Source organism: Chinchilla lanigera, unplaced genomic scaffold, assembly GCF_000276665.1.
Source record: "Chinchilla lanigera isolate Chin_1 unplaced genomic scaffold, ChiLan1.0 scaffold00004, whole genome shotgun sequence".
NCBI lineage: Eukaryota > Metazoa > Chordata > Mammalia > Rodentia > Chinchillidae > Chinchilla > Chinchilla lanigera.
In genome coordinates, this window is record NW_004955405.1 from 19,763,208 (window position 1) to 19,776,337 (window position 13,130).

Genomic DNA, 13,130 nt, shown 5'->3' on the forward strand with positions numbered 1-13,130 from the left:
TTCCTTCCTTCCTTCCTTCCTTCCTTCCTTCCTTCCTTCCTTCCTTCCTTCCTTCTTATCTTTCTTCGATGGCAGTCTTGGGGATTGAATGTAGGGCCATCTCAGTGAGTCACATATCCATCCATTTATAATAACTGTATTTTTTTGACACAGTGTTTCATTATTTTGCTAAGTTTCTCAAGAGGGGCTTGAACTTGTGATCCTCCTGCCTCACCTTGCCAGAATGCTGACATTACAGTTATGCATCACTGTGCCCAGTTCTGCAAGATGTTTTGGTAGCAGCATAAATCTGTTTACTTTTGAGTTAGAAATTAAGTTTCTAGTAATTGAATATTGAGGAACACATTTAGATTACAGCACTCACATATCTTCAAACATACTGTTTTCTCCTATATTCACAAAATCATGATAAATTTTAATTTATAAATTAAATGCAGTAAGAATTTATAAGAATCAAAAATCAGACAGGACATTGGTAATAGCATACTGTAATTGAAGTTGCACGAATGTGGTCTTTTTCAAAATAAGTTATTGTACTGCTCACCCTTCTTTTTATGATAATGGGGGATGACACTGTGCCCATGTGATGCTGTAAGCCGAGGTGACCACTGCAGGAATTTTGGCTACTGCTGACCTCACGTGAACATTAGGCTGCTGCTAGCCTCGCTTGAACGCGAACTGTGATTCTGCACCAAACTGTGATAACTGAACTGGCTCTGAAGTGACTACCAAATGGGTAGTGTGTACACCAGGAGTAGGCTGAATAAAAGAACGGTTCTTGTACCAAGCATGATGCAGTGGAGTTGCATGAGATTTCATCATTCTACTCAACTTAAACCCTATGAATGGCTCATTTCTGAAAATTTCTAATAGAGTTTTTGGGCTGTGTTTGGGTAACTAAAAGCACAGAACAGTAAAATGGAATAAGATGAGACTGATATGGGGGTTTTGGCCATCAAGAAATTGTACCTTACTGGGCCAGGAGGTGAGAGTATGTTCTTAATTAAAGAAAGAAAAAGAGAAAACCCCAAGGAGCTATAGCTCCGTGGGACCTACTGTAAGGAGAATGCAAAGAAGAATTATCATAAGAGGAGAGAAAATATTAATTTTAGCGATGAGAAACTGGTATGTTTGCCCAATTTTAACTTAAAAATTAGAAATTTCATATGATTAAAGTAATAGAGGAGGAAAGAAAACAAGTTGCTTAGAGACCTGAGGTTAGTTCCTAATTTTGGGGGAATATTTGTACTGTTCTGATAAAACTGCTTTAAAGTATAGTCCTAATGCGACTTATCTCTCCTGCAGAGAGAAAAATGAGCAGATGTTACAGTCTCCACCTCACTGTGTTCATTCTCACTCCACCAGGTTGTTTTTCAGAGTCAAATATAAAATCTTTGTTTTGAGAGACTTCCATATACCTTGAAACTATTTGTTTATAGTTTTTTTCAGAATCTAATAAGAGCTATTGATTTTTGCCCCAGGTAAACAAACCTATGTACTTCAAAATATTCCTGAACTTCCCTAAAATAAAAGTTAAGACCCCTTGTGTGGAGAGTAATATAAACCATAGGCCTTTAAAGATCTCTGTGCGACAAAGAAAGAACTGCTAGACCAGGCTCATCCTTCTATACAGAAAGATCACTTACACCATGGCCTATAATAGCCATTATATCTCATTGTATCTCTCACTATCTCTATCTCTGTCTCTATCTCTATGTCTGTCTCTATCTCTGTCTCTGTCTCTATTTCTATCTCTATCATCCCTATCTCTATCATCTCTGTCTTTGTCAGTTGGAAGTCTGGTTTTCAGCATAAATCATAATGAATTTGAGATAATGAGGCACTTCTCCCCAGTATTTTCCTTTGTATACAGTCTACTGTAATCAGATTTTAATTACCTACATATTTGTTCATTGGCACATATCTCCTTGTCATTTTTTCATGATGGGGAAAATCAGTATAAAATTCTATGCCTATCCACTAAGGGTAGGTAGCAGGCTGATGAGTTCTGAAAACTCTCTTAGCCTCCGGTAGTGCCTGTCCAAAGACTATGTATTGATTCTAAACCCTGGAGGCAGAGTGCAATCACTGAGGGGATATCAGAGTCTCTGGGAAGGAGACTAATCATTGATACTTTACAAAAGCATCCCAAAGGGATAGTCCTACTGTACATTTAGGGTTGACCAGCACTGGTTGTAGTAGTACTAGATGGGGGTATAAATTACACAAAAAAGACAAGATGGCAGCATGTTGTCCTTGCAGTCAGAGCACTGAAATGGTGGGAAATCTCTAGCAAGCAATCAAGGAAGCCAATCTCAGAGCAATCTCATTGTATGAATAAGTAAGTTTTCACTTCACTTTGTTTTTTTTTTTTTGTTTATTGTTTTTTTCTGCTTCTTTTTGTTTGTTTGTTTTTCTGATTTTCTTCCTGTACCTGAAATCGAACTCACGACCTTGTGCTTGCCAGGCAGGTGCCGTGCTGCTGAGCTAAATCCCTAGCCCCAGTTTTCGCTTTCTAAGAGGCAATGATACATGGTTTCAGGATCTTAAGGCATAATACAACTAACCTATATGGCTTTGTAGCAACAGAAATGTATTCAAGACCAGTACAAAAGGATGTGAGTTATAGAGAGAGGGACTTTGGGTAAAATGAGCACTTTTCAAAGAGTTCATACACTCATCTGGTTCATATTTCAAAACTTGGCAAAAGATAAACAGTAGCAATCTTACCATCCCATGTTTTCAGCTTTCAAATTTCTCTGCTTTGAAGGTCATCGAATTCTTATGTTCAGTAGCTGTTTTATGAATAAGAAATACCTTTTCCTGTGTTTCAAACAAATTACATTATACAAACAGTATACACACTATTCTGCATTTTGGTTCTGTAACTACATAGTATGTCTTAGGGAATTGTTAATGTTTTATATGTCTTCAGTCTAAACGCTGCAAACCAAACACCCATGCCTTGATCAGAACACGTAACACCCAGGAGGAACTCAGCAAATGCTATTGCCCATGCCATCAGTATTCCAAAATAAACAAGCCCACGCTCGGCAGCACCTGTCTGCTGAAATGAAATTCAGTGCTACTCGATAGGGATTCTGCTGTCTTCCCCTCAGAACTGCCGGAGAAGCATGCCTTGGGTGACATTCGCAAAAGTAGTGTTCAAAAGAGAGACCAGATGTATTTCTAATTTTGACATGTGTGCACACAAAGGCAAAAACTGTGGCTGACTGAAAAATATTTTATGTCTGAGTCTGAAGGGCTCCAAGTAGCACTGACCTCCCGCTTTGCATAAGCTAAATTATGGCATTAATAGTAAAGCAACTAATTATCTGCTCACAGATTTAACTTGAACGTTTAAGTATTCCTTTCTTTTGCTGAGGGCTTGTATTTCACTACTTTCCTATGTTGAAAACTTCACATCAGTAGGAAATATGTGAAACATTGAGATGTTACTTGATTTTTTTAGTCAAGGACTTATCATCCATTAACAATAACTTACTGTGCCTTAAGCGGCAGAAAATTATACGTAGGAGTTAATTTTAAGGCATCTTATAACTGTCTTGGTTCTGTACTTTGTAGTCATGAACCACATTATAAATCCAGATGATATTAGCAGTTCATATAGCTTTTAAAACTTTGATGTTAAAATTTCATGACTTGTAACAGCTGAGGCTTAGAATCTCTGCTTCATCATGGTAGATACCACTTTTGGCCTATGCTACATAGGTAGTAACCAATAAAATAGACTTTAGCTTTGGGAAAGGGAATTCAGAAAGCAAATGATGACCTCAAATGGCAATGATTTAAATTTGAAGGTATTTTACTTTGGTATCTTCTCCTTCATTGCTGTTGTTGGTATGCTTTTTCTATAAAATCCCCTCAATCTCAAAATCTTATTTTTAAATTGAATATGGTTTGGGCTAGTGCCCCTTATTGAAAATGCAAGTTCTGGAATCAATGTCATTTTCTCTTCAGGTAAAAGTGCAAGATCAGTGTATTATTAGTTATTTTCAAGAGCACCCTAAAGAGATTATATTGTTAATTGTGCATGCTTGCCTGTGTGGATGCCTGAAAGGGGAGTGGAAGAGAAAGTGCTCAATAATGTCAATAAATCATGGAGTCCCTTGTATTTAGTGTCCATAATGAAAGCTGCCCAGAGGCTATGTTTACATTTTCTGAAACTATTAGTGATGGTATGAGAAAATGCCATCCTATGTTTGTTACTGTGTTCTGTCTCTTCATTAGACATAAATAGCTTGTGGCATCTGCTGTGTAATTTTTCATAACACACACACACACACATACATGCACGCACACACCCTTAGTTGCCAGAATGTAAGTTCCATTATGGTAGGAATTTAGGTGGTTTATTCACAAAATTATTTCAAGAATTTAAAATAATATCTAGCACACATTTACCTATGGAATAAATATTTGCTAAATGAATGACTATACCAACACTACTTATTATAACTTTTCTGTGTGTGATCAATGGTTTCTGATGAAACATACTGTTCTAATCTGCTTCATATTACCTAAAGTGTTTATGTCATTCAGACTTAATATTTGTTAATCAACAGGAAATTTTTTGGAAAATATAATTTCTTTGATATTGTAATTTTTATTTAATTATGTTTGACATTAAAGAAAAGTTTTTAAGAAGATGAAAAAATAAAATATATAAACATTAAAGTAATTTTAAAATAGGAAAATTCTTTACTTGTGATGTTAAATTATGTCTTTGGAAATTAATGATAAAATGCAAAAAATCTTGAACTTTTCTGAGTTCAGCAGTCTTACAAAGGAACATTATGTGACTTTGTGCCCACTTCCTTAGTGCCCTAATAGTAATTCTGGGTTATGATTTTTATGTTCAATAATTTAGGTGGAAATTTATTTGGGGATGGGTCAGTTAAAATCTTATAAAAGGTATGCCATAATTTTAAAATAACATTTCTAGTACTTTATCTATCATTTACGTTACCATTAAATATAGTGAATTGAAAGCTTGCAAAAGACATCAGATTGCATCTTTCATGTAGATAGATGTTCATGGCATTGCACTTTCATTATGACACTTTTATCAGCCTTTACTGTTATTGTCCCACTGTTACAGGATGACACAGGAGATATATATGAAAACATTGTATCTCCCAAACTGTTAGATGTTTGATACGTTGTGTTCTCTAAAAATCAAAGAATGAATTCTAAGAACAATGGAGGTTAAGAGTAGGAAATATTTAATGAGAGAGAGAGAGATAGATCCCAAGAGTCAGGAGGGACCCTTAAATGGGTTGCTAAGGACCCCACTTCTCAGGGAAATGCCATAGAGCAATCCCCACATGGATGTGATGTGGATTACACCTACGATTAACCAATAAGGGCTATAGTCACTTATGTAATAGTGATCCAGTGGGGATAAAAGTCATTAAACAAGGGTGCATGGAAAATACAAAGACTCCTAGGAAATTATGGATACCGTTTGCTTTAGCAGCACATATGCTAAAATTGGAAAGGATAGGTCTGGAGGTCTTGGTCACCCACCAGTGTGACTGATATCTATCTAGGTCTCATTAGGCCTGGTGCATGTTCTGTGAGTATACAAGGTGGGTTGTCTCATCTTTATCTTGAGGCCTGGTCTCCAACAGATGTCTCCGGCCACAACGGCATTTCACCATTATCCTGGCTTTCTCTTTGGCCTAGCCCTATCTGACTGCCTATAATGTTTCTGCACAGCTTACCTGTCTGTAATATCATGGCATTAGCACTGTATAGAATACAACTTCAGTTGGATGCAAAACATCTTTCTTCAGTGGTGGTCAAACTAATTTGAAATATTATCTGAATGCTGTTAGTTTATCCACTCAATATTGGCAAAGTGATTTATTCTTATTTAGTAGGAAAAAAATGGAAATACAGGCAGCACAAGTCTATTGCATGAAGCTTTTCAATAAACCATTTTTTGTATGAGTGAGATCAAGTTTCTTAAGGCACAGTGTAGTACTCAGGGGACTCACTGCTGCCTCAGACACAGCAAGGAAGCAAAAGTCAAATGTGCACCTCATGTTGTTAGAAAGAATAAAGTTGCTGAATCATTTCTGACATGTGTTGAAGGCTTCAAAATTTGTGAGTGAAATTATATACATATGTTGCTGTATTGAAACTGGTAATATTTTATGCTATTTGAATTTGTTGACCTGTAGGAAATAGCAGGGAAATCAATTGAGATCAAGTACTTTCAGACAGTGTGATAATATAAATGAATTTTCAGTTGCAACAAAAACTATTTTGATATTGAAAGAACAAAAGAGAAGGCTTGAATATTAAAAAAATTGAAAGATGTTATTTTTTAAAGAGTAGGAACATAATTACACTGAAGAATATTAAGGACAGTCATTTAAAAATAAAACAAAAAACTAAATAGGGCCTATCAAATATCCAATTACAAATAGGTATTGAATCTAAATTATAGGTCATCTATGTTCTACTTCATATTTTTCTTGGTTCCTTGATTGCTGTCTTTGTGAAAAGATCTCTGCATTTGCTAATAGCAAACTCCTTTCTCTTTTTGCCCTAGTTCAGTGTTTCCTATGTGTTTTCCAGATCCATGGGAAGCTCAGATGGGGAATTTGGTCTGAGAAGTTCAGAGAATATTACATACAGCTACTCATCTCTTGGAAATTTGTTGCATACTTTAATACTTTAAAATATTCAGAAATAATCTAAGAAATTGTTTTCCTCTTCTTTATATCAACATGCACAAAAGGAGTTTCCCATGAAGCATGTATATACTAACATTTCAGGTGTTTACTTCAGAAACACAGCAACGATGGGAGTGAATTGCAGAATGAAGGGGTACAGCAGGTCAAGACAGATTTTATGAGTCACTTAGAATGTTCACAGAATTAGATTTATATTTACAACTTGCTCTTTTCCTTATCTGTAGAAATTTCAAGTAATTTATTTGTTTTTAAAATTGTATGATTTGTCAAAAAACATGAGTTTTTGGTTGAACACGTGCAATGGCATTTTGAGGCTATGGGAAACATACATTTTGTTGTATGTTATGGGATTTTCTTCAATGCATAAAATTCATTTTGCCTGAACTAAGATATTTGACTGAAAAGAAATTTTGCTCTGAAATCACTGTGATTTCAGATTTTCATCTTTTCTCAAATAGTTGAGAATTGCTATTGTCACATGTAATAGTGAGCATGAAAAAAAAAGCCCAGGCTCATGTCAGAAGAATCATATTTTTTCATTTACTGTACCACACAGAGCAATTTTATTTATTATTTATTTATTTATTTATTTACTCATTGATTTATTTTGAAACAAGGTCTCACTATGTAGTTCAAACTGGCCTTGAACTCACTATGCAGCATAGGCTGGCCTTGAATTCACTGCAGCTCTCCTGCCTCAGCCTCTTGAGTGCTGAGTTTACAGGCATGTGCCCTCACACTTGGCTCATATGTTTAATTTCTTGGCAAATTAATATTTTCTGTTCTTAGTCTGAATGTAACATGTACTTCTGTTTTGTTATCTTTCAAAAGAAACAAAAGCTTTTAGGGTACAATGAAGAATGAAATATCTGATGCCTGGGTATTTGGTTATTTAAGAACAAAAATTTGTTGAGAACCTACAAATATAACATCAGAATATCTAAGAACTAAGATTTAAGAATATTTAAGAACTAAGATTTAAGAATATTTAAGAACTGAGATTTGAGACCTAACATGGGAATATTTAAGAACTAAGACTTGTTGAGAACCTACCCTTGTTAAGATTGCTGTGTTAAATGTGTAAGTATTGAACTGTCAGTGAAATATGAGACATTTTACCCGGTGACATTTTAAATAAATCTCATTGCAGGGGAAGCCTGTGGGAACACCAGATGCTGGCGCTTACTTCCGTGTGCTCGCGGAGCATGGAGTTGCTGCGTTGTTTACAGCACCGACTGCAATTAGAGCAATACGTCAACAGGACCCTGGGGCGGCCCTGGGGAAGCAGTACTCTCTGACAAGGTGAAGTAGACGCACAGGGAAAAGTGCATTAAAAACAGCAATCAACATGAGTGACTGAGAGTTACATATATTTTTTTCTACTACACTATCTCTACAGGAAGAGTCAAAAGATTCTAAATGTTTTAAGGAATTGTGCTTCTAAATAAAATGTTGAAGTAGTTAGAATTTAACTGCCTTGTAGAGATTTCTAAATACCCTATCATGTTTATTGCACTTCAATCTTATCAAAACAGTTTTCTTCTTTCACTACCATGCTTATATTTTCCTTAGAGGCAAAATGCTGATGTTTGGCTTAAAATGCATGTTATTTCAGCATCTAAGTGTCATTTGAAAATAGAAGAATGGTTTCAATGCAGGGAAATAGTATTTGAATTCATGTATACAGATAAAATGTGAAAATTATAGTCCAAATTACACTTGTTGAAAGAGTAAAGGAAACTATTTCACTTCGGTTTCATAATTATGTCCTGTGCATAATGGAGGTATTTTCATGCTGGTTTATTGACATCCATTGTAGTTTAATGATATGTACACTCAAAGATAATTATAGCAATTTGTATCTTCAAAACACTTTCCAGCATCACTTCTTCCTGAGCTCTTTGAGGTAGGTCACTGCTAACAAACTGAAAAAAGAGATTTTGTGGTTTCTTCAGGTCTTTTAGCAAGCTTGAATTTAGGTGGTTTGAATTTTTAGGTAAATGCAAGCAAATTTGAATTTTATGTTGATGTAGCCCAAAGGAATTAAACTAGATATATTACATTAAACGGCAGACATAGCTTTCAGTTTGGGCCGGGTTGTTAGTTTTATCTGTTTCTCTTCTCCCCTTTTAATGTTTCAAACAAAATTTGCATTTACCTAAAACATCTTTATAATGTAAAAAATGCACTTTTGTTAAAGGTGTTTACAAGACCAACCTTTCATTATAATATTTTAGTCATTTATCTTTTGTTCCTCCATTTAGCATGTTTCAATGTATCCTTTTCCACTTCAGCCCAAAGGACAGAAAAATAGATTTTGAAAGAAATGTCATAGAACATATACACTCTCCATACCTTGAGGCAATTTGAGGAGTTTAGAGAAAACTAGGAGTTTAGTTCCTTGAGGCAATTCTAGGAGTTTAGCTCCTAGCTGTGTCTCTTTACTGACAAATGCAACCTGATCATGGAGCATGAAGTTCTGTTACAAGTAAGTTAAAGCTTTGCATTCATTTGTATTATTCTCTCCATTTGCCTATGGTTTTTAGGTGATACATTTCACAGAACAATACTGAATTATCACTTCCATCAAATGAATACATGTAGGCATGAGTATGAGACCTTAATGCAAACAAACACAAGACATTTTCCCTGATCACAACCTACTCTCTTGGGTAACTAAGTTATTCATGGGGTGCAAATACCTGCTTTTTAATTAATACATAGAAGTATTTAAGCTACTTAGAACAGTTTAATTTTAAAACATCCTTTACATAATCGAGTACCATTTTTACTAAATAAATAGTGATCACATATCTATGTACTAGATGCAGTACCCTTTCCGTCTCATTTAATCATCACAGCATTGTTCTAAGTAGAAATTGTGATTAACCTCATTTCATGGAAGAGTAAAGTTAAAATCAGTAACTCCTCAGAAAGAAACTAAAACAGACAATCTGAAAGGAATACTTCCTGTTATCTAAGTAATATAGATATCAAGGGACAAATTAAGAAAGTAACTTAACCCAAGCGTTTTGTCATTAATGGGATAAATTAATATGTGTGTGTGTATGTGTGTGTGTGTGCGTGTGTCTGTGTTATTGGGGATTGAACCCAAGGCCTTCATCCTGAGCTACATTCCCAGTCTTTTCGAAATTTTGTTTTGAAACAGCTTTCACTAAGTTTCCCAGGCTGAGCTCAAACTTGCGATCCTCCTATCTAAGCCTCCCAGAGTGCTGGGATTACAGGCATGAGCCACTGTGTCCAGATTTGTTGGTCTGTTCATTAACAGGTCCACCGAATTATCTTAATAAATTCTCACTTGTCCACTAAGAGTGTGTTAGAAGGGAACATAAAAATCTAACGAGAATTAAAATGTGTCCTGGGCATTACCAACTCCCCACAGTGAATTTACTCATTATGTACTGCAAATCTGTATAAAAATTTAAAGGAAACACCCATCTTATTTTGAAAACAAAGAAATTGAGATTCAAAACTATTGTTTGAGTCAGAGGCTGAATAAAGATCAGACATCAAGTCTGTTCATACAACACCATTAGCATTAAATTCATATTCAGGACATTTCACACTTCTTGAGTTGACATTTGCTTGACATTGTAATTGCAGTTTTATGATTTTTCAGTTTGCTCTGTCTTCTAGGATATTTTCATATATATTTATTTTCATATATATCTATACATATAATGATATATGTAAAATTCTATGTATATCTCTAATGATAGATAAATATGTCATCAGAAATTGTTGTAAAATAAATTGGGATATTTATCAAACATTTCAGCTCCCAAACAAATGTACAGGAATACTTTGAAAAAGGAAGTAAACAGAAGTATGAATTAATTTAAAATATAAATAATGAATTTAGAAAACTATTTTACAAATGATTTAGTATAATTATCTCTTTTTACAGATGAGAGGTAAAATAACAGACAAATCAAATGACATTTCTAGGATTATAGAGCTACTTTAAGTAAAACAAGGAGTAAGCAGTAACATAATTATATTTTCACTCTGGAGTTAGAGTCATTGGTTTCAAATCAACCATTTTTTATTTGGGCAACTTCAGGAAAGTTACATAATTTCTCACTATTCTTTAAGGCTTTTCTTGTTGTGTTTTGCAAAATAATGTTTGTAATAGTACAAGGATAAAATGAAAATTAAAAGGACATGGTCCAAGCAACCACTTTAAATATTTAACATAGACCAAACCTTAATTATTTTTATCTTTTGCTTTCTAATTCACCTTCTTTTTTACTGGATGAGAGTGATTTGTTTGTCTATGTTCTTCTAGTTTAACTTTAATGAAGTTAGAAAAATACTCAATACTGAGACTTGAAGATTTCATGGTATTTTAACTTTGATGCTTCCCGTCTTTTCCAATTATTTAACTATGGGAGATAAGGCACAAGAGAAAATACAGAACATCAGAGATGAGCTGAATAGATGGTCCGTATATCTGTGGACTAGAGAGGGAATAGATATGCAAAGTGGTGAGGTTACATGAAGCCAGAGGCTTGTTACATGTGTAAGTAGGCATTGGCAGCACAGTAAGGACTCAAGCTTCTCCTGCTTTGACTGCAGAAGCAGAGCCAACTTAGAGCTGGAAGATCCTCTGGATGTTACTCCTCCTGCACAAAAAGAGTCTGGTAATACTTGCTCTCCGTTTCTTCCCGGGACTGTCACTTATGTTAAGCTTTGGTCCAGGGGCCTGAATGAGACGGGGAACAGTTCCACAATTGGAGACTGAACTAACCTGCCCATCTGTCATCTTGGAATATAATCTGTGATATTCCAGATGTCACTATGGATACATAAATTTGGACTGCCACTTTAACACTGGGCCTCTGGGGGAGAAATATGTCACTTGTACATATATTGGACAGAAAGAGGAAACATAGGAGGAAGTCCGAGTGTCAGAGACAAAACAAAGAACCACTCTTTCAGAAAAACTCTGAAAAATACAACTCTACAGCTCATGAAGAAATCTAATGCTCTATAACCAGCAGCACAACATGGATTTATTTCAGATGAAATTAATTGTACATTACAGTCATATCATCTTTTAAAATAAATATAAACACTACGAAAGTAACAAAATAATAGCAACATTTACATGATAGAATGGTCTACAAAAATAAAATTAAAATGTAATGGACAATATAAACTAAATTAAATTATGGACACAATCAATTCGTCTATTAAAAACTATTCAGTGGAATTAAGGTAACTTTCAAGGCTATAGAACAGATAGAGAGGAAATAACAAGTCTAAAAGAACATTTAAGAAAAACCAGAAAAAAGAAGCTGAAAATGCTTCCAATAAGAATTTCAGAAGAAAAAATGGCAGGATGGTTAAAATTTTAAAAACTAGATAGTTTGAGCCAGTAATTAAGACCGTTCAGAGAATTGAAGGAAAACACAAGTCACAGATGGAAAGTGCTATGCAAGCACCAAACAAGATAATTATGAGTAAATTCACATTGGAATGTCATTTCCAAGTTCAGAATATTAATTGAGACTACAGAGAACATCCAGTAAACTACCGGAGAAACTTGAAAAATTATCAAAGATTTGACATGCCAAACCAGTACTAACGGAATGGAGTAACATCTTCAAAGTGCTGAAGGAGAATTATCAAACAAACAAAATTATTCAAGAGTTAGGTCAAAATAGAAAATAATTCATAAGTGAATTTAAAATTCAAAGACTTCAGTAAGAGAAAATTAAATGCAGGAGAATGGCAAGGGACATAAGAAAAAGTAGTAGCAAAAATGAATAACATATGTTGATGAACTTATGAAGTTATTTCTTATATAATTTTGATGACATTTTATATTTAAATAAAAGTCAAAACTAACAGTAACTAGATGTTGAGGAGTCATTTGCTGAAAAAGTAACATGCTAATCCTTGCACTGTAAAGAGGGAAAGTGTAGAGAATTAGGAGCTTTGGTTACATTTGTCATCAATGTTGTGTCCTATTAGACACAATGATTTATTATAACATCCTTTCCCTTATGATGCTAGTATTACAACAGGGGTTGAACAAAGGTCCAATGCTGTGGAAATGAATTTATGGAAGAAGTGGCTTAAGAGAGAAGTGCAAAGATAGACTTTTAAAATAAATGCTATGCATACGGTATAGTTATTTTCCTACCATATACCATATAAAAATGAATTGCAGCTGAATTAAAGACACTAAAACTATAAAACAAAGAACAAATGCTTTCAGAGGAAATCATGTAAGGTTATTTTAATATATTTTTCTTAAAGAATAATTTTAAAGTATAAATCACAAACCATTAAGGAAAATATTTATGTAACTTAACTATATTAGAATGAATAATTGTCCACCAAAAGATAAATTATATATATACACCAAGAGAA

The 13,130-nt window shown here is 34.4% G+C and overlaps 1 protein-coding gene across 3 annotated transcripts in view; it reads left to right on the forward strand.

The window, feature by feature from the left end:
• Nucleotides 1–13,130, forward strand: part of Acss3 (acyl-CoA synthetase short-chain family member 3) — a 158,896-nt gene that overhangs the window by 86,017 nt on the left and 59,749 nt on the right. For all 3 annotated transcript variants that reach the window (XM_005374372.2, XM_013517967.1, XM_005374371.2), the window contains exon 8: nt 7,879–8,030. In XM_005374372.2, coding sequence (XP_005374429.1) covers nt 7,879–8,030 — 152 coding nt within the window. The remainder of the gene's footprint in view (nt 1–7,878; nt 8,031–13,130) is intronic.